Consider the following 19,067-nt stretch of genomic DNA (forward strand, 5'->3'; position numbering starts at 1 on the left):
CAATAATGCTTCAAATTTGATGAGAAAATGATCTGACCCAGCAGATGTGGTTGGTAAGACATTCAGATCGGAAACAGCTATTCCTAGATAGAACCAAATCAAGGGTGTTACCACTGCAATGAGTCAACTCTTTAACAAACTGAGTGAACCCAAAAGTATCAACTAGTGCCAGAAAGGCTTTACTTAGAGGATCAGCAGCCTTATTCAGATGAATATTGAAATCACCTAGAATTAGAATCTCATCAGAGTGGGTAACAAGGCCTGAGACAAATTCCCCAAATTCTTCAAGAAATAACGAGTAACAGCCAGGAGGCCGGTAGAGTATCACAATTTGGACTGAGCCGAGTCTATTCATGGGAGAGATGGACCAAGAATAAGAGACTCAAAAAACTGGAGTTTAGATTCAAGTCTAGAAGTCAGATTGAAATAGATTTATATATTAAGGCAACACCCCCACCTTGTTTATTTGCCCGAGCTACATGGGCATAAGTATAGTCAGGTGGGGAAGCTTCATTTTAGGGAAAGAAAACATTTGGTTTCAGCCATGTTTCACATGGTGATGATGGTCATGTGGCTCAAGTCCTGGGCTGTTCAGGTGGCATCTGGACACTGCTTGGCATCCTCCTCATCATATTCTTGATATATTTTATAATTCCATTATAATTCTGTTATCCTCTTTCAATGTTGTGTTCTGTAAATTGTGTAAACACAACATCCATTGCACTTCTGTCCGTCTTGGAAGAGAGATCCCTCCTCTGTTGCTCTCCCTGAGGTTTCTTCCTATTTTTTCCCCCTGTTAAAGGATTTTTTTGTAGGGAGTTGTTCCTTATCCAATGTGAGGGTCTAAGGACAGGATCTTGTTTTGTGATGAAGCCTACTGAGGTGGATTTGTAATTTGTGATATCAAGCTATACAAATAAAATTTGACTTGACTTGAACCTGTTCAAGTGTCTGGAAAGAAAACACGCAAGATTTGAAAGCTTTTACAAAACAGCTGTGTATTTGCCAGGGACTGAAAGGAAGTTCTCTCTCTCTCTTTTTCCCTCCCTCCATCGCTCTCTCTATGTGTGGGTGGAGTAGGAGCGGTAAATCGCCCTGTCAGTGAAGACCGACATATTTTTAGTGTAAGAACATTAAGCATTTTATAAGTTGTTGACTTGTACTTTAAAGGAAAATGTATATTTCAATTAATCATTCTCATTAACCAGTTCAAATAATCATTTCTCAAAACTCACTTTGATAGACTTGCTTTCATTCCTGATCATTTCGACAATTACTATTTTATCTTATCTTTGTTTCATTTGCCAACTGTATTGTAGTCTTTATATCTTTTGTTCATTTTACTGTTTTCATCTCATTTTGTTTGTTTCTATCAGGAGTTTATGTAAGACACTTTCTAACATTGTTCTGAAAGGTGAGAAATAAGGTTAGATAAATAAAGAGGATCCTGTAGCAGGGTAAAATCCTCAGTGGGGGGGGGGGTTCATTTGTGTTTTATGTGGCATCAAATGAAAGTCTCTGAAACGTTACAGAATTCAAAGTTTATTAAAATTACAACAAACCAGCAATAAAAAGTAACAAACTCTCTCAATGACACAATAATCTTTCAAACTCTATACATCCATCAAAGAGACAAAACTGAATATTTACAAACGGTCACATTTGGAAAGGTCTGTTCTGTCGGGGGGGTTTAACAAGACTTGGTAAAGGAAATACAGTGGATCAGCTGTTTTATATGGCCACTGTAAGCAGACTTTCCTCCATTAAAACATGACATTTACTCTTTCCTGTCAAAAGGGGAAAAAAATCATACATTCTTTCTGGGTGGAGAGCGATATAAAGATTCAATTCCACAATGTGAAAAAAAAGCCTTTGTGATTCAACAAGGAAACAATACTGCGGCCAAAAAGTTCCCTGATATACAATTTAAGAGTTTATATATTACATATTAGCCATATGTGTTTAAAGATCCAGTTCAATAATTTCACATTAGTCAGAAAATATTTAATGTGGAATATTTAAGTTAGGGATGTCATTTTCTTTCCAGTTTCAAAAGTATCCCATTTGATTTGTAAGAATTGTTTCAGCACACTCTCCCTGAACACAGCCAATTCTCAGGAGGTTGCGTGGGCGTGGCTACTATTAGCTAGCTACCAACTGTCCGCTAGCTAGCTACCTACTGTTAGCTAGCTGACAGTAGGTAGCTAGCAACTCACAGTGATGACAATAGGAGGGTTTCCGTGCAACGTCATAACAGAGATGCGTGCACAGCTAGGGGGCAGAAAGCAGCTCCAGCACAGAGATTTTAACCAAGATAGAGCTCAGATACAGCAGAGATGACACGCAGTTGTGGTGCAATAAACTGCACAAACTGCCAAAAGGATGGGTGGAAAATGTTCAACTTTCCAAAGCTTTGGAATGTTGAACATTTTCATTGTTGAACCACTTTGGTAGCTCTCAAAAGATTATGCATCTCTTAATCTTTTGAGTGCTACCAAAGTGGTTTTGCCTCCTGGCTGCGCACGCACCCAGTAATGTTTGTAAACAGGAAACCCGTCTATTTGTTGACTGTCCAATCAAATCAGGGTATGAGGATACCAGAAGTGGACTTTTTTTCTGAAACAGTTTGATTATGCTGACAACCAGGAAAGTTTCTAGAGGGGCTTTAGTCAGATTTTCACAACAGGAGTTCTTACATTTAGGGTAACTTTACATGAACAAACCATCTGTCAAAAAATACGAGATTGGAAAACGTGATTTTCAATGGACTGGTTCTTCAACATGTAAAAACCTCTAAAACGTACAACAGGGAAAAAGAAACGACACCACAGAGTACATATGGAGCCAGCTACATTGCTCCTTGTAGTGATGATATTCATTTCCAAAAGCTTGTGTTAAATATCCTTTAGATACAAAAAAAAAATATTCCACATTCCATGTCTTGTTCGGCCTGATTTCAGAGCTGCGCCACATGGCCCGTTGGTCTCAGAGGCGCTGCAGTGTTTCACAGCCCAGAACCTCCAGACGCAGGGCGATGTCATTCATCCATCCCCGCGGATGGATACGGAGGTAGCGTCCAAACAGAGGAGGATCAAACAGGTTGAAGGCCTCATCATCTGGGTCACTATTTCCAGTAAAGATCTGGATGGGTCAGGAATAAAAGGGTCAGGGAGCTCACAAGAGGAGAGGAGAACGGTGGAGGACAGAGAAAGGAAAATATAAGTAGAGAGGAGTTTCGAGACAGGAGACAAAAGAAGTGGTGTGGCAAAGAGTGATGAGGAGAGGATAAGTGAGTCGTGTTGTCATTTGCGAATGAGTCAGCTCTTGTCAGTCGTTATTATTAACTACATTGTAATTCTTGCTTGCTTAGAACATTACAAGTGTTTCTTTTAGAGTAAGGTTTTAAACATTTTAATGAATGACGAGTGAATGACTCGTCGTCATTCTCCAGCTTTGGTGACTGTCGAGTCGTCTTGGCGCATCTGAAGAGCTGACTTTTCTTTTTTATCCCAGATAAAACTGGAAGGATAATGTATATCTGCCCCCGTCCTGTGTGTGTGTGTGTGTGTGTGTGTGTGTGTGTGTGTGAGAGAGAGTGTGTGTGTGTTGTCAGTGAGTGAAAGCGACTACTCTGCAGTAAGTTCTTATGACGTGTGTGTTAGAATTGTTATCTTATGTTAAAGGTACAAGCCGTGATGGCATGCGCTATGGCAGCTATGTGGAGTCCTGCGACAAAGAAGACAGAATAAGGTGAGCGAAATGTGCAAATGAAACTGCATTTTTGATGCATCTCAACAACTTAGACAATGCCAGAGCAGAATGTCAAAACTGCAAAATGGAAATTTCATATCAGGAAGGGTCCAACAGTTCAGCCTACAGAGGTCCGACAAGCATGTGTTCCTGCTGTTGAACATGCTGATGGAGGCTTTGCCATGACAACAACACAGTTAAAATATCACTGAAAAGTGACTAGTTTTTGGTTTGGAAACCAAAGAGTCGACTCATAGGTGAGCTGAGGAGCCGGCTCACGGAGTAGAGCCGGGATTCCCACAAGTGAGGTGAAAAAAAGGAGATGGAAAAAAGAAGAGGTGGAAAAAAAGAGGAAGAGACATGTGACATATCATTTGCACCTCTCCTTGAAAGATGGGGTGTGTGTACTATGTGTAATGTGAATGAGCCGTCTACCTTCTCTCTCTGTGATTCTTCCTCTAGTACGCTGCTCCAGGAGTGTCCGTCATCACTGATGGTGATGGAGAACTCCGTAACCATCATCTGAGTCAGCACCGACCACGCGCCCTGCGTCACCACTCCTGTGATGCGGCGTATTTTCCCCAAATCCACCTGGAGCCACTCATGGGGATTGTTGTTCTGGGGGTACAAGGACAGAGAAAGGTAGAACATAAACTATGATAAGGATTTTTTTCAGTTTATTATTAGTAGTAATAGTGCAGAGATGGAAAAACCAGGAGTAGAAAGTAAAAGTCAGGTATTCCCTCCACTTCTGTAGGAGATCAGCTGATTTCCAGTGGTGGGTAGAGTAAACAAAAATGGTACTCAAGTATAGTTACTTTACAAAAATGTTTAATCAAGTAGTATATACAAATAGCTACTTGAGTAAAAGTAAAGTATCTTGTTAAAAATTACTCAAGTAGTGGGTAACTTCATTAGCTGTGATTTATTACGTCAATGTGAAAGTGCAAAACCGTTAACAAACGAGTCCTTCAAAAAGAAAGAACAGTAGGTCCTCATTAACAATGTAAGACAGTAATTTTCTCAGTAACTTTTCATTTATGTTTAATAGGGTATGTGCATGCAACATTAGTAGGCAACTGTATTTCTTTTTTTTCCCGGTTTTTCTCCCTAATTGTATCCGGCGAATTACCCTATTTTCTGAGCTGTCCTGGTCGCTGCTCCACCCCCTCTGCCGATCTGGGGAGGGCTGCAGACTACCACATGCCTCCCCCGATACATTTGGAGTCGCCAGCTGCTTCTTTTCACCTGACAGGGAGGAGTTTCACCAGGAGGATGTAGCATGTGGAGGGGTCACGCTATTCCCCCAGTTCCCCTTCCCCCCTGAAAAGGCGCCCCAACCGACCAGAGGAGATGCTAGTGCAGCGACCAGGACACATACCCACATCCGGCTTCCCAACGGCAGACATGAAAAATTGTGTCTGTATAGGGACGCCCGACCAAGCCGGAAGTAACACAGGGACTCGATCCGGCAATCCCCGTGTTGTAGGCAACAGAATAGACCACCATGCTACCTGGACGCCCCCAGGCTATAATGATTTCAACACCCTGCGCTCTGAAAAATTACTCAAGTACATGTAACTGAGTAAATGTAACACATTACTAACCAGCTCTGCGGATTCATTTAATTATTTTCCCCTACCTGGCTAAGAGTGGTGACTAGCACCAGCACAGTTATTTAGTTATACATGGGTAGAGCAAACATGGTTCAGACTTGTATCTTCTGTACCAGGTTTTGCCACCTATGTGTACTACTGCTAATAGTAGTAGTAGTAGTAGTAGTAGTAATACCCCTTTCAATTATTTATGATGAGCTCTCATGTTATCAATTTTGAATAAGACATGGTAATAAAATTGATAAAACAATTAACAAACACAACAAACAATAGCACCAAAAAGGATATTTTTATTGCTTTAGTTCAAGTTTTTACGTTTTACGTAACTTCACTTGTTTGTACAAGGAAATATATCTACTATGCTATGACTGATGGGACTTGACCACATGTGAGTTCATTTGTGCATTCCCCAACAAACAACGCATTCCTCTGAGAGCTACAGAAGCAATTTGCAAATTCAGAACCAGAGGTGAAGGACAGGAAAGGATGTTACACAACTGTTTCCTGTTATCTGGAAGTGATGGAAGACAAGAGGGTGAATACGCTACACTAGAGACACTGAAAATTACATCATGTTTGTTTTTGTCTAAACAAGACAAAATCCTGCAACAAATTAAGACCTACTCTTTCACTGGAAATGGAAACCACATCTTACCTCACAAGGCCACTTTAAACTTTCTTAATTTAAAGAATGCAGCTACAGAAGGAATAGCAAGATGTATGGATTTATAAATACATGGACCTTTTTCCATCTCATTTTATGTTATGTCAACAATTTGTGTGTGTGTGTGTGTGTGTGTGTGTGTGTGTGTGTGTGTGTGTGTGTGTGTGTGTGTCCTTATTTTTCTATACTAACCACCTACCTTGTGGGGACATTTCATGGGTCCCCAGAAGGAAAAGGGTCTATTTTACATTCAAGGGTTAGGACTTGGTTTTAGGGTTAAGGTTAGAATTAGGATTAGGTTAAGGTTAGGGTAAGGGTTAGGGTTAAAGTTAGGGTAAGGGTTAAGCGTAGAATTAGGTTAAGGTTAGGATAAGGGTTATTAAGGTTAGGCATGTAGTCATGATGGTTAAGGTTAGGGTAAAGGGTTAGGGAATGAATGTAGTCAATGAGGGTCCTCACTAGTATAAAGAAGCACTGTGTGTGTGTGTGTGTGTGTGTGTGTGTGTGTGTGTGTGTGTGTGTGTGTGTGTGTCAGTGTGAGTGTGAATGTGAATGTGAGATTGCTGAGGGTGTTATGGTTGAGAATACCATGTACGCTACATCGATGTTCATAACTGAACTCATTCATTCATCATCAGCCGCTTCTCCGGGGTCGGGTCGCGGTGGCAGCAAGCTAAGTAGGGCACTCCAGACGTCCTTCTCCCCACACCCTCCAGCTCCTCCTGGGGGATCCCAAGGCATTCCCAAGCAAGATTGGACATGTAGTCCCTCCAGCGAGTTCTGGGTCTACCCTGGGGTTTCCTCCCAGTTGGCCGTGCCCGGTAAACATACAAAGGAAGGTGCCCAGAAGGCATCCTAATCCGATGCCCAAACCACCTCAACTGGCCTCTTTCGACGCGAAGGAGCAGCGGCTCTACTCCAAGCTCCCTCCAGATGTACGAGCTCCTCACCCTATCTCTAAGGCTGAGCCCAGGCACCCTATGGAGGAAACTCATTTCAGCCGCTTGTATCCACGATCTCACCCTTTCGGTCACTACCTAAAGTTCATGACCATAGATGAGGTTTGGAACGACGACTGACTGGTAAATTGAGAGCTTTGCCTTCGAGCTCAGCTCCCTCTTAACCACAACGGTCCGGTACAACATCCGCATTACTGCTGATGCTGCACCAATTTCCCGCTCCATCCTACCCTCACTCGTGAATAATATAAGACCCCGAGATACTTGAACTCCTTCACTTGAGGCAACAACTCATCCCCAACCCGGAGGGAGCAATCCACCATTTTCCGGTAGAGAACCATGGCCTCAGACTTGGAGGTGCTGACTCTCATCCCGGCCGTTTCACACTCAGCTGCAAACCGCCCCAGTGCGTGCTGGAGGTCGCGTTCTGGTGAAACCAACAAAACCACTGCATCTGCGAAGAGCAGAGATGCAATTCTGAGGTTTCCAAAACAGACACACTCCTCACCCTGGCTGCACCTTGAGATCCTGTCCATGAATATCACAAACAGAATCGGAGACAAGGGACAACCTTGGTGGAGTCCGACACCCACCAAAAACGTGTTTGACTTTGTGCCAAGAATGCAGACACAGCTGTCACTTTGGTTATACAAGGACTGGATGGCTTGTAGCAACTGCCCCGGTACCCCATACTCCCGCAGTACCCCCCCACAGGGTACCCCAGGGTACACAGTCGTAAGCCTTCTCCAAGTCCACAAAACACATGTTGACTGGTTGGTCAAACTCCCATGCCCCCCTCAGCACTTCCGTAAGGGTAAAGAGTTGGTCCGTTGTTCGATGGCCAGAACGGAATCTGCATTGTTCCACCTAGATCCGAGGTTCAACAATCGGTTGGAGCCTCCTTTCGAGCACCCTAGCGTAGACTTTCCAAGGGAGGCTGAGCAGTGTGATGCCCCAATAATTGGAGCAGGACTGAACTGTTCCAGCAAATGAAGTAACCTTCCATAATATATACTGCTCAAAAAAATAAAGGGAACACCTAAAAACACAATATAGACCTCGATGAATGAAATATTTCAGCTGAAAATGTTTATTTATTAGACAGAGGAATGTGTTTAGAGCAAAATAACTTAAGAATGATCAATGGAAATCAAAATCATTAGCCCATTAAGGTCTGGATTCAGAATCATACTCAAAATCAAAGTGGAAAATGAGAACATAGGCTGATCCAACTTCTGTGGAAATTCTTCAAGACGATTCAAAATGAGGCTCAGTAGTGTGTGTGGCCTCCACGTGCCTGTATGCACTCCCTACAACGTCTGGGCATGCTCCTGATGAGACGACGGATGGTCTCCTGAGGGATCTCCTCCCAGATCTGGATCAGGGCATCGGTCAACTCCTGGACAGTCTGTGGTGCGACATCGCGTTGGCGGATGGTACGAGACATGATGTCCCAGAGGTGCTCGATTGGATTCAGGTCTGGGGAACGTGCAGGCCAGTCCATAGCATCAATGCCCTCGACATACAGGAACTGCTGACACACTCTGGCCACATGAGGACGAGCATTGTCATGCATGAGCAGGAACCCAGGGCCCACTGCACCAGCATATGGTCTGACAATGGGTCTGAGGATCTCATCCCGGTACCTAATGGCAGTCATGGTACCTCTGGCTAGCACGTAGAGGTCTGTGCGGCCCTCCAAGGATATGCCTCCCCAGACCATCACTGACCCACCGCCAAACCGGTCATGCTGGAGGATGTTGCAGGCAGCAGAACGTTCTCCACAGCGTCTCCAGACTCTCTCACGTCTGTCACATGTGTTCAGTGTGAACCTGCTCTCATCTGTGAAGAGCACAGGGCGCCAATGGCGAATCTGCCAACCAAGATGTTCTCTGGCAAAGGTCAATCAGGCTGCACGGTGTTGGGCTGTGAGCACAGGCCCCAATTGTGGACGTCGGGCCCTCATACAATCCTCATGCATTCTGTTTCTCACTGTTTGAGCAGAAACCTGCACATTAGTGGCCTGTTGAAGGTCGTTTTGTAGGGCTCCGGCAGTGCTCCTCCTGTTCCTCCTTGCACAAAGGACCAGATAGCGGTCCTGCTGCGGGGTTGTTGTCCTCCTGCGGCCCCCTCCACGTCTCCTGGTGTACTGGCCTGTCTCCTGGTACCTCCTCCATGCTCTGGACACTGTGCTGGGAGACAGATCAAATCTTCTTGCCACAGCACGCATTGATGTGCCATCCTGGATGAGCTGCACTACCTGAGCAACTTCTGTAGGTTGCAGATACCGCCTCATGCCACCTCTAGTGGTGAGGGCACTAGCAAAATGAAAAACTAACCAAAGATCGGCCAGAAAAGATGAGGGCAGGCAAATGGTCTGTGGCCACCACCTGCAAATCCATTCCTTTTATAGGGGTTGTCTTGCAAATTGTCTAATTTCCACCTGGTCGAAATTAGACAATTTACCAACAGGTGAAATTGATTCACAAGTCAGTGTTGCTTCCTAAAAGGACAGGTTGATATCTCAAAAGTGTGATTGACTTGGAGCTACATTGCATTGCTTATGTGTTCCCTTTATTTTTTTGAGCAGTGTAGTTAGTATACACAGAAATCAACAAAAAGGGCGTCTGGGTGGCAAAGTGGTCTAGTCCGTTGCCCACCAATACGTGGCTCACCGGTTCGAATCCCCGTGTTACCTCTGGCTTGGTCGGGTGTCCCTTCAGACACAATTGGCTGTGTCTGTGGGTGGGAAGCCGGATGTGGGTATGTGTCCTGGTCACTACACTAGCGCCGGTCAGAGCACCTGTTTGAGGGGGGAGGTAGAACTGGGGGGAATAGCGTGATCCTCCCATGCGCTACATCCCCCTGGCGAAACTGTTCACGGTCAGGTGACAAGAACCGGCTGGCGACTCCACATGTATCGGAGGAGGCATGTGGTAGTCTGCAGCCCTCCCCGGATCGTCAGAGGGGGTGGCGCAGCGACCGGGGCGGCTTGGAAGGGAAGAGTGGGGTAATTGGCCAAGTACAATTGGGGAGAAAAAGGGACAAATCCAACAAAAAAAAAAAAGTGAGCAAAATTCCACAATTGTGGTTACCCAGCTCGATACCATGGCAAATAAAGCAAGAAATTTTAAAAAACAACTGGAAGCTCTTTGCATAAGGGAATGATATATTGTTTATTCAAGCTATGATATGGATTTAGAGTATTTCTGCTCCTGTTCCATCAGGTTTCCTTACTTCACTGCATGGGAAAAAGTAAAAATCCCCAAATACAGAAGTGGGACCTGCAGAGCCGATGTAAAAAATGACCAAACCCTAACCATTAAAAAAGGTACAGGGTTATTTGGTCATTTCATTTCTTTGAAAGACGGTCGGTTCTTCTCTTTGCTTTCATTTTAAAAGAAACACTTGTAATGCTCTAAGCAAGCAAGAATTGCAATGTAGTTAATATTTTATTTCATGCTGTGCCCTGGATAATATATATCCATTCATCCATTATCCAAGCTGCCTACCCCAATTTGGGTCGTGGGATGCTGGAGCCTATCCCAGCAATCATTGGGTGGAAGGCGGGGAGACACCCTGGACAGGCCGCCAGTCCATCACAGGGCTGACACACACACACTCATGCCTAGGGACAATTTAGTACGGCCGATTCACCTGACCTACATGTCTTTGGACTATGGGAAGAAACCAGAGCACCCAGAGGAAACCCACACAGACACGGGGAGAGCATGCAAACTCCACACGGAGGACAACCTGGGATGACCCCCAAGGCTACTCGAGGAAATATATACATAGATATATATATGAATATTATTTACTTCATAATACACTGACTTAGGGGAAATGATGCTTGCCCTTTGATGATGCTTACATGTATTTATGGAAATGTCCCAAAACATGAACATATGTACGGTGAGGAGGCGATCAATCTCTAAAGATTCCTGACTGAAATTTTGCCTTTTTTCTCAAACACCTCCACATGATGGTATTAATATATTTAAAATTTCTTAATTTTTTCTTTTTTTGCTGCAATGCACCCTACGCATTGCCTTTGTGCACTGCCTGTTGACACCTATGTCCTATAAGACTTGAACCTGTTTTTTTGGCACTTACTTGCGTTGTTGTCTCCTGACTAGAGCCTTGCTTGTGTTGTATTAACTCTCAGATGTACACGGCTGTGTTACAGCTAGAACTGTAGACAGGACTCAATAGTAAGGCTTTCAAAACCTGTACTTTCAGTCTGATTAACCAGTGATTGTCTATCTGACGTGGTCACCTTGTTTCGGCCTTCAGAAAACTCCTGACTGACACAGTTAGCCCCGCTGTCACTGAGCTGTGTCCGGTCACAAGTGGTCTGGCTTTGCTTGTAACCTTTAGTGACAAGTCAACAGGCAGTGATATGAGAGGAAATCACACCTCCGCGGATCAGGGCAGGGAGGTGGCGGACTGATAAAGAGGAGAGCAGGGCAGTGAAGGAGAATAGCTTGAGAGAGTAAAGCAAGAGAGGAAAACTGGGTATTGAGTAAGAAACTTATGGTAGAAGAATGAAAATGAGTGTGAAAGTTGTATGTACATCTAGGACTAAAATACTACAACTACTCCTACTACTACTACCACCACTACTACTCTGTAGTACCACAGCACTCTGTTATGCTGTGGGGTATTTTCCTGGCATAGTTTGGGTCCATTTGACCCCTTAGAGGGAAGGGTCACTGTAAATCAATACAAAGTTATTCTGAATGATGACCTTTATCCTATGATGAGGCATTCTATCCTGATGGGGGCGGTCTCTTCCAGGATGACAATGCCCCCATCCATCTGCAGGGCAAGAGGGGGTCACTGAACGGTCTGATGAGGATGAAAATGATGTAAATCATATGCTATGACCTCTCGGGTGTCGCAGCCATGGGTCTTACGGGTGTTGTGACACCCGCACTTCCACAGGAACATGATTCAGAACCCAGTATAATCTTCAGTCCAGCAGTGATATTGTTGGTATTCTCAAGAGGGTTTGTGTCCAGGGGTCCATGGCCTCTTGTGATCAAGTTGAAACACTTGGGAGATTGCTTATTGTTGTCCCGGTGTCGTCAGCTGGAGCGGAGAGAGGGTCCGGTGGGCTACGGAGGCTGAAGACATGGCTCCACAGCAATAAGACAAGCATGCCTGAACAGTGTGGCTGTGTGCCATATTCACAAGGAAGAGCTTGACATGTTGGACAGGAAGACAATTGCCAAAGAATTTGTTTCTCGTAGAGGAAAAAGAAAGATCACCTTTGGATGTTTTGAGCAGATGTAGGCAATTTGGGCAGTTTTTGCCTTTGTTTACTACAAAATTCAGGGGCATGTTCATACTCAAGACATTTTCTACCATAATTGTGTTTTAAGGGCAACAATACTAGCCAAAAAGGACACTTTTCCCTTTGTTATTTCTGACACTGGTTTTGAGTGTTTGCTTTTTTAAATTTCCCCCCTTTTTCTCCCCAATTGTACTGGGCCAATTACCCCACTCTTCCGAGCCATCCCGGTCGCTGCTCCACCCCCACTGCCGATCCGGGGAGGGCTGCAGACTACCACATGCCTCCTGCGATACATGTGGAGTCGCCAGCTGCTTCTTTTCACCTGACAGGAGTTTTCCCAGGGGGACGTAGCGTGTGGGAGGATCACGCTATCCCCCCCCCCCCCCCCAGTTCCCCCTCCCCCCTGAACAGGTGCCCCGACTGACCAGAGGAGGCACTAGTACAGCGACCAAGACACATACCCAAAACCAGCTTCCCACCCGCAGACACGGCCAATTGTGTCTGTAGGGACGCCCGACCAAGCCGGAGGTAACACGGGGATTTGAACCGGCGATCCCCGTGTTGGTAGGCAACAGAATAGACTGCTATGCTACACGGACGCCCCTTGAGTGTTTTTGTAATGTGAAAAGTGCTGTGTTCTTGCCAATTTTACCCACTGACACTGGTTTGGGTATGGTCGAGTGGGACAATGTAGCTCAGTTTTCATCTTCTTGTGTATCATGGATGAAATAAGAAAAAAGGGAATTAAAGACTTATTCTTCATATTTTGTGAAAAGTGTGTTTTTTAACAGACACTAAAAACTCTTAAGTCATTGCTTAATACTATGGTATGTGAATGCTGGTGAATATAGTATCTTGGGCTGAAGCGGGTGGTGCTACAACGTACATTTTGAACTCAGTATCATTTGCATATGGTGGAGAAGAAAATGTAGAAATGCATGGCATTTATTTTGATTTGGCATGTTGTGGAGACTGGAATGGGGGCTCATGTCCCACCCCTAGAACACCCACACTTTTAAAATCGCTGCTCCGCCCCTGTATGACCTTCACAGTCACTAGATCTCAACCCTGTTGAAAATGAGAATGAAAGCAGCTGTATTTGACATTGTATTCTTACAATGAATGTGTTCTCTGCATGTAACCTATCCTGTTGTATAGGAGCAGTGGGTAGCTGCAGCACCCGCAGACCAACTCCAGTTCTTCTTTCAGTTGCCTTGCTCAGGGGCACAGGCAGGAGTATTGACCCTAACATGCATGTCTTTTTGATGGTGGGAGGAAACTGGAGCACCCGGAGGAAACCCACGCAGACACGAGGAGAACATGCAAACTCCACACAGAAAGGTATTTGGGATGGCCTGGGGTTCAAACCCAGGACCGTCTTACTGTGAGGCAACAGTGCTAACTACTGGGTGACCATGCTGCCAGACCTGAACACCTATGGGAGAATTTGGACCAACATGTTAGACAGCGCTCTCCACCACCACCATCAATCCCAACACCAAATGAGGGAATATCTGTTGGAGGTGTCCATCCCTCCAGTAGAGTTCAGAGACTTGTAGAATCTGACAAGGAGCACTGAGGCTGTGCTGGAGGCTCCTGGTGGACCAGCACCTTACTAACACACTTTATGTTGGTTTTCCCTGTAATTTGTAAAATTTGTCACCCATCTGTATATATGCAGTACTGTTTACCAAAACCATAAAAACGTATTGCTACTGGACAACTGATCGACACATACGACACAAACTGTGGAATACACTACCTAAAGATACCAGAGAGGTGAGCTCGGTGGTCATCTTCGAACGCGTCTTTTGAATCGAGGTTTTAATTAAACCTCCTTTCTATTCTGTCAGTTTCCAATATGTTTTACTCAATGGTTATGGTTATCTTATCCAGTTGATAATTTTTCTTATTTACATCCACCTCTGTGATGCATCTTATATGATTTTCAATTATCTTTTGTTCTAAAGAACTTTTAAAAAAACTTTTACAATTTTTAATACTTTTTGTATCCCGTTAAAATTTGTGTGCTTCTTTCTGTTGTAAAGGACTTTGAGCTGGGTTTCATCAGGAATCAGGAACACTTTGTCGTTTCATTTCATGTACTTGTGTACATGAAATGAAACAAAACGTCGTTTCCCCCAGTCCACAGCAGTACAACACAAAGACAAAAACACATACCCAAGAACTACAAGAACACACATATCCAGCCTAACACATATATCCAAACTAAACAAAAAAAAATCACTGTCCAAGAGAGCGAACGCCAGCCAGGATGACTGTCGGAACTGCCGGTCTGCATGGGCTAGCAGTTAGCTTAGCCTGCCCTGCGTCCATGTCCTGTCAGACCGCCCTCAGTGTTTCCTCTTCGGGTGCAGCTCAAGGCAGGGCCGTGGTCCTTGGGCCCACCGGATGCAGCAGACCAAACTTTCCCAGCCGATCCAGTCTCAGCTCTCCCAGCCGATCCAGCGCCAGCTCTCCCAGCCAGACACCCTCGACACACCTCCCCGCACTCCACACGATGACACCAAAAACACCACAGCCAACACAACACCAGGCAATGCCTCTGCCTGACCACCCTCGGTGTTACCGGAGCTGCAAGTCTGCATGGGCTAGCAGTTAGCTTAGCCTGCCCCGGTTCCGTGTCCTGTCAGACGGTCCTCCGTGTTTCCTCCTCGGGTGCAGCTCCGGGCAGGGCCGTGGTCCCTGGGCCCACAGGACACAGCAGACCAAACTTTCCCAGCCGATCCAGTCCCAGCTCTCCCAGCCATCAAACGAAGACACAACTTAAGTGCAGACATGGACAAACACACCGCTTGGACAGTACTGGGCGAGGCTGCTGCAAATGTGAATTCGCGCCGCCATCTTCCCACGCCGGAAGCAAAAGCGGAAGTTTCATGTAGTGCCATATAAATACATTATTATTTACAACACCTTGACACCAGTTGTTTTACACTGTTTGAACCACAACCAAGTGCCACCGAGCCCCTGTTCTGAAGTCGAGAATTGGAATTTGAAACTTTCTGCAAGTAGGGGAGTGAGGAGTCTTTGCTTGTCTTACAGCCACACACACACACACACACACACAACTTCGCAAAGGTTTTCTGCAAACTGGTTCCTCCCTCCTGGTTCCCTGTGTGTGTGTGTGTGTGTGTGTGTGTGTGTGTGTGTGTGTGTGTGTGTGTGTGTGTGTGTGTGTGTGTGTGTGTGTGTGTTTTCACACCTTGGGCCTCCAGGCATTGGAGCGTCCTTCCTGGTGTAGGCGGGCGAGGGAGGCACTCCACTCGTGAAGCCATGTCTTCAGGTGGGAGGAGGCATCAAATCTGCTATCAGGAATCATGAGTCTTCTCTGGAGTCCAAAAGGGAGAGAGCAGCCTGGTGCGACACAAAACACACACACACACACACACACACACACACACACACACACACACACACACACAAACTCACTGTACTCTCACATTTTGGAGCCAGGACAGAAAATACCGTGATTCGTTTTCTGTTGTAACTCACTGTTGAGGTCACAGCCCAGCAGCTCAAGCCGAAGGGCAGATTTTTTGCCGCTGTTCAATGGGTGAATCCTGATGTAGCGACCCACGATTGGTGGAATAAGCCGGTTCTCTTTCACCCTGGACCCGTCCATGTTTCCATTAAAGATCTCAAAATGGATACAAAGAAAGATTGGCACAGACTTCAAGGTAACAGAATGCAAAATGAATTGCACACCAACAGAATACGTTTTCTCCATACATCGGTGAGCTACTTTGTATTCCCCCCGTTTTCTCCCCAGTTGTATCCGGCCAATTACCCCACTCTTCCACGCCGTCCCGGCTGCTGCTCCGCCCCCTCTCTGCAGACTACCACATGTCTCCTGCGGTACATGTGGAGTCACCAGCTGCTTCTTTTCACCTGACAGTGAGGAGTTTCGCCAGGGGGACGTAACGCATGGGAGGATCACACTATTCCCCCCAGTTCCCCCTCTCCCCTGAATAGGTGCCCCGACCGACCAGAGGAGGCGCTAGTGCAGCGACCAGGACACATACCCAAGTCCGGCTTCTCACCCGCAGACACGGCCAATTGTGTGTCTGTAGGGACGCCCGACCAAACTGGAGGAAACACGGGGATTTGAACCGGCGATTGCCGTGTTGGTAGGCAACGGAACACACCACTGCACCCCCCCAGACACCCACGATACGATATTATATCAGTTCTCTGGACATCGATACAATATTTGCTGGTATCACAAAATGAGTTACATCAACTCGCACAAAGCAGCTAAAATATGATTTGGCAGCTGTATTACTGAGCTCTTCCAGACTTTTAAATGAAAAACAAGCTATTCTTTTTATGAAAAGAATAAAAATAAACTTGTTGCTCACTATAAAGTGCCACATTTCTCATGTTGATATTTTTATCAGTTAACTTAAAGAGCCCTTGATGACCTTTCAGTTATGAATATAGACCATGCACATCTCTGCTTCACCCTCCTGGATTTGCAAGCTTGTATGATATGGATCAATGTTTTGACTGCATCGAAGATACTGTATCACTGAATCGATCCGGATCGATACGCCCCTACCTTGTATAGACAAATTTGATCTATCTATCTATCTATCTATCTATCTATCTATCTATCTATCTATCTATCTATCTGTCTCTGTCTAGTCACACCTACATTGTGTGTCAGCCTCTATCCATCCATCAATCCATCCATCCATCCAGGAACGATTTACACAACTATTCAAATGAATTTCTCAAACAAACACACAAACTATGGGCACAACTACCAGTTAAGACCCCCCCCCCCCCCCAAACTTGGTGACCTACTACATAGGCCTGCCTGGTGCTGTTGGCTCGATAGGTTTTCCAGCTCAGCATGTCCAGGCTGTAGGAGATGGTGAAGTGGGTGATGAAACGGTCTCGTAGCGTGACCCTGGCTCCCTGGGTCTGGATTCCATGCACCAGGGTGGGCTTCTCGAGGTCCACCTGGACACAAACACAGAGCGATACTGCATGTACTATACACATGCACACAATACAACCAGACAAGCACACACATTCCAACAAACACGTGCATAAGACAAGCTAACCGCTGAGGACAAGACATAGGGAACAATTGGATAATGGTGCAGAGAGACTGACCTGGATCCATGGCTTCCTGTTTCTGCCCATCCAGGCATTGATAGAACCGGACAGCTCCAGCCTAGCTAGTCTTGGCTCCCAGTTACCTGGTTATGAGTGCAACACACACACACACAATCACAAAAACAAACAAAACAAGCATTTCCAGGTAAGAAATCTGTCAAGATGTTTCGATGTTAGTCATATTTCAAGGCCGTACCATTTTGAAGGCTGGGATTATTCTGTGTAGGCACCCAGCTGATTAAATGCATTTAACTCTCTAAAGAAAAATTTAATCTGGGACAGCTCGTCAAGTTGAATAAGGTTAATGTAAAACAGCTACCGTACCGATGTGATCCGATGCAGTAATCTGGGAATCCTTGATCCTTCCCGACTGCATGCCCAGAGGCAAAACACATCCTGTAAATCAGCACAAGGAAATTCCGATCAGAAGTTCCACACTGAAATTCCAGCAGAGCACAATCTTCATGTCAAACTAGCTTTGTGTCCTGTACATGCTACCTGTGTCGCACTGCGGTGGTGGTTTTATACAAAATTGCACCTCAACACAAATCAGCAGCTGATCAATACTGTGATCAAAATATCAATCAGCCTGGTTGATATTTTGAATCTGATTCAGGGATATCATTCATTTTTTTGTTATTTAGGCTTATTTAACCAGTGAGAAAACTCTTGAGGAGGGGGCGTCCGGGTAGTGTGGTGGTGTATTCCATTGCCTACCAACATGAGGATCGCTGGTTCGAATCCCCGTGTTACCTCCGGCTCGAATGGGCGTCCCTACAGACACAACTGGCCGTGTCTGCGGGTGGGAAGCTGGATGTGGGTATGTGTCCTGGTCGCTGCACTAGTACCTCCTTTGGTTGGCCGGGGCGCCTGTTCAGGGGGGAGGGGGAACTGGAGGGAATCGCGTGATCCTCCCTGTCAAGTGACAAGAAGCGGCTGGCGACTCCACATGTATCGGAGGAGGCACGTGGTAGTCTGCAGCCCTCCCCGGATCAGCAGAGGGGGTGGAGCAGCTTGGAAGAGTGGTGTAATTGGCCAAGTACAATTGGGAGAAAAAAATCCCCCCTAAAAAAAGAAAACCCTTGAGGCTGACCACCTCTTTTGCGAGTGCGGCCTGGTAGGAGAGTCAGCAGGACTATAAACTGAGAGCTGTGTAGAAACAACACACGGGAAAACAAACACACATTACTCAGACGCTTAAAAAGCTCCATAAAAGCCGATAAAACAATTACAGCTGTCCAGAAAATGGCCCTAAGCTCGGGGAAAGGCCAAAGCGTCTCTCAGGGAGTCTTGTGGCGTGTGTTCACCAGCATACTAAGAAGGGAAAGTCACCCAGAGATGACTAACCCACTGCATGAGAGGGCTGATATTTTTAGAAATTCAGGATGAAACATGACAATGCATCGCTTTTTCCCCTCGTAATTTTGTTGTATGTGTGTGTGTGTGTGTGTGTGTGTGTGTGTGTGTGTGCGGTCGGTCTTTGATTCACCCTCTACACCCACTTGATTCAGAGCTGCGGGGTGCTGGAGCCTGTCTAAGCAAGCACTGGCCAGAAAATAGCAAGGTATCAATGACCGACATTCTTCTTCTTCACATTCACAGCCGCAGGACAACTTAGAGCTCCGTGTCAACGG

General features: G+C 45.6%; 1 protein-coding gene across 3 annotated transcripts in view; it reads right to left on the reverse strand.

The window, feature by feature from the left end:
* Positions 1–1,522: 1,522 nt before the first annotated feature.
* f8 (coagulation factor VIII, procoagulant component) overlaps positions 1,523–19,067 on the reverse strand; it is a 53,895-nt gene continuing 36,350 nt past the window's right edge. For 2 of the 3 annotated variants that reach the window (XM_056274944.1, XM_056274928.1), the window contains exons 21-27: positions 17,758–17,829; positions 17,431–17,516; positions 17,116–17,274; positions 15,802–15,946; positions 15,512–15,663; positions 4,186–4,368; positions 1,523–3,141 (exon numbers count right to left, since the gene is read on the reverse strand). In XM_056274944.1, coding sequence (XP_056130919.1) covers positions 2,986–3,141; positions 4,186–4,368; positions 15,512–15,663; positions 15,802–15,946; positions 17,116–17,274; positions 17,431–17,516; positions 17,758–17,829 — 953 coding nt within the window. In that variant the 3' untranslated portion in view covers positions 1,523–2,985. The remainder of the gene's footprint in view (positions 3,142–4,185; positions 4,369–15,511; positions 15,664–15,801; positions 15,947–17,115; positions 17,275–17,430; positions 17,517–17,757; positions 17,830–19,067) is intronic. The other variant, XM_056274937.1, reaches the window with a different exon arrangement.

This window comes from Lampris incognitus, chromosome 1 (assembly GCF_029633865.1).
Source record: "Lampris incognitus isolate fLamInc1 chromosome 1, fLamInc1.hap2, whole genome shotgun sequence".
In the NCBI taxonomy this organism is placed as follows: Eukaryota; Metazoa; Chordata; class Actinopteri; order Lampriformes; family Lampridae; genus Lampris; species Lampris incognitus.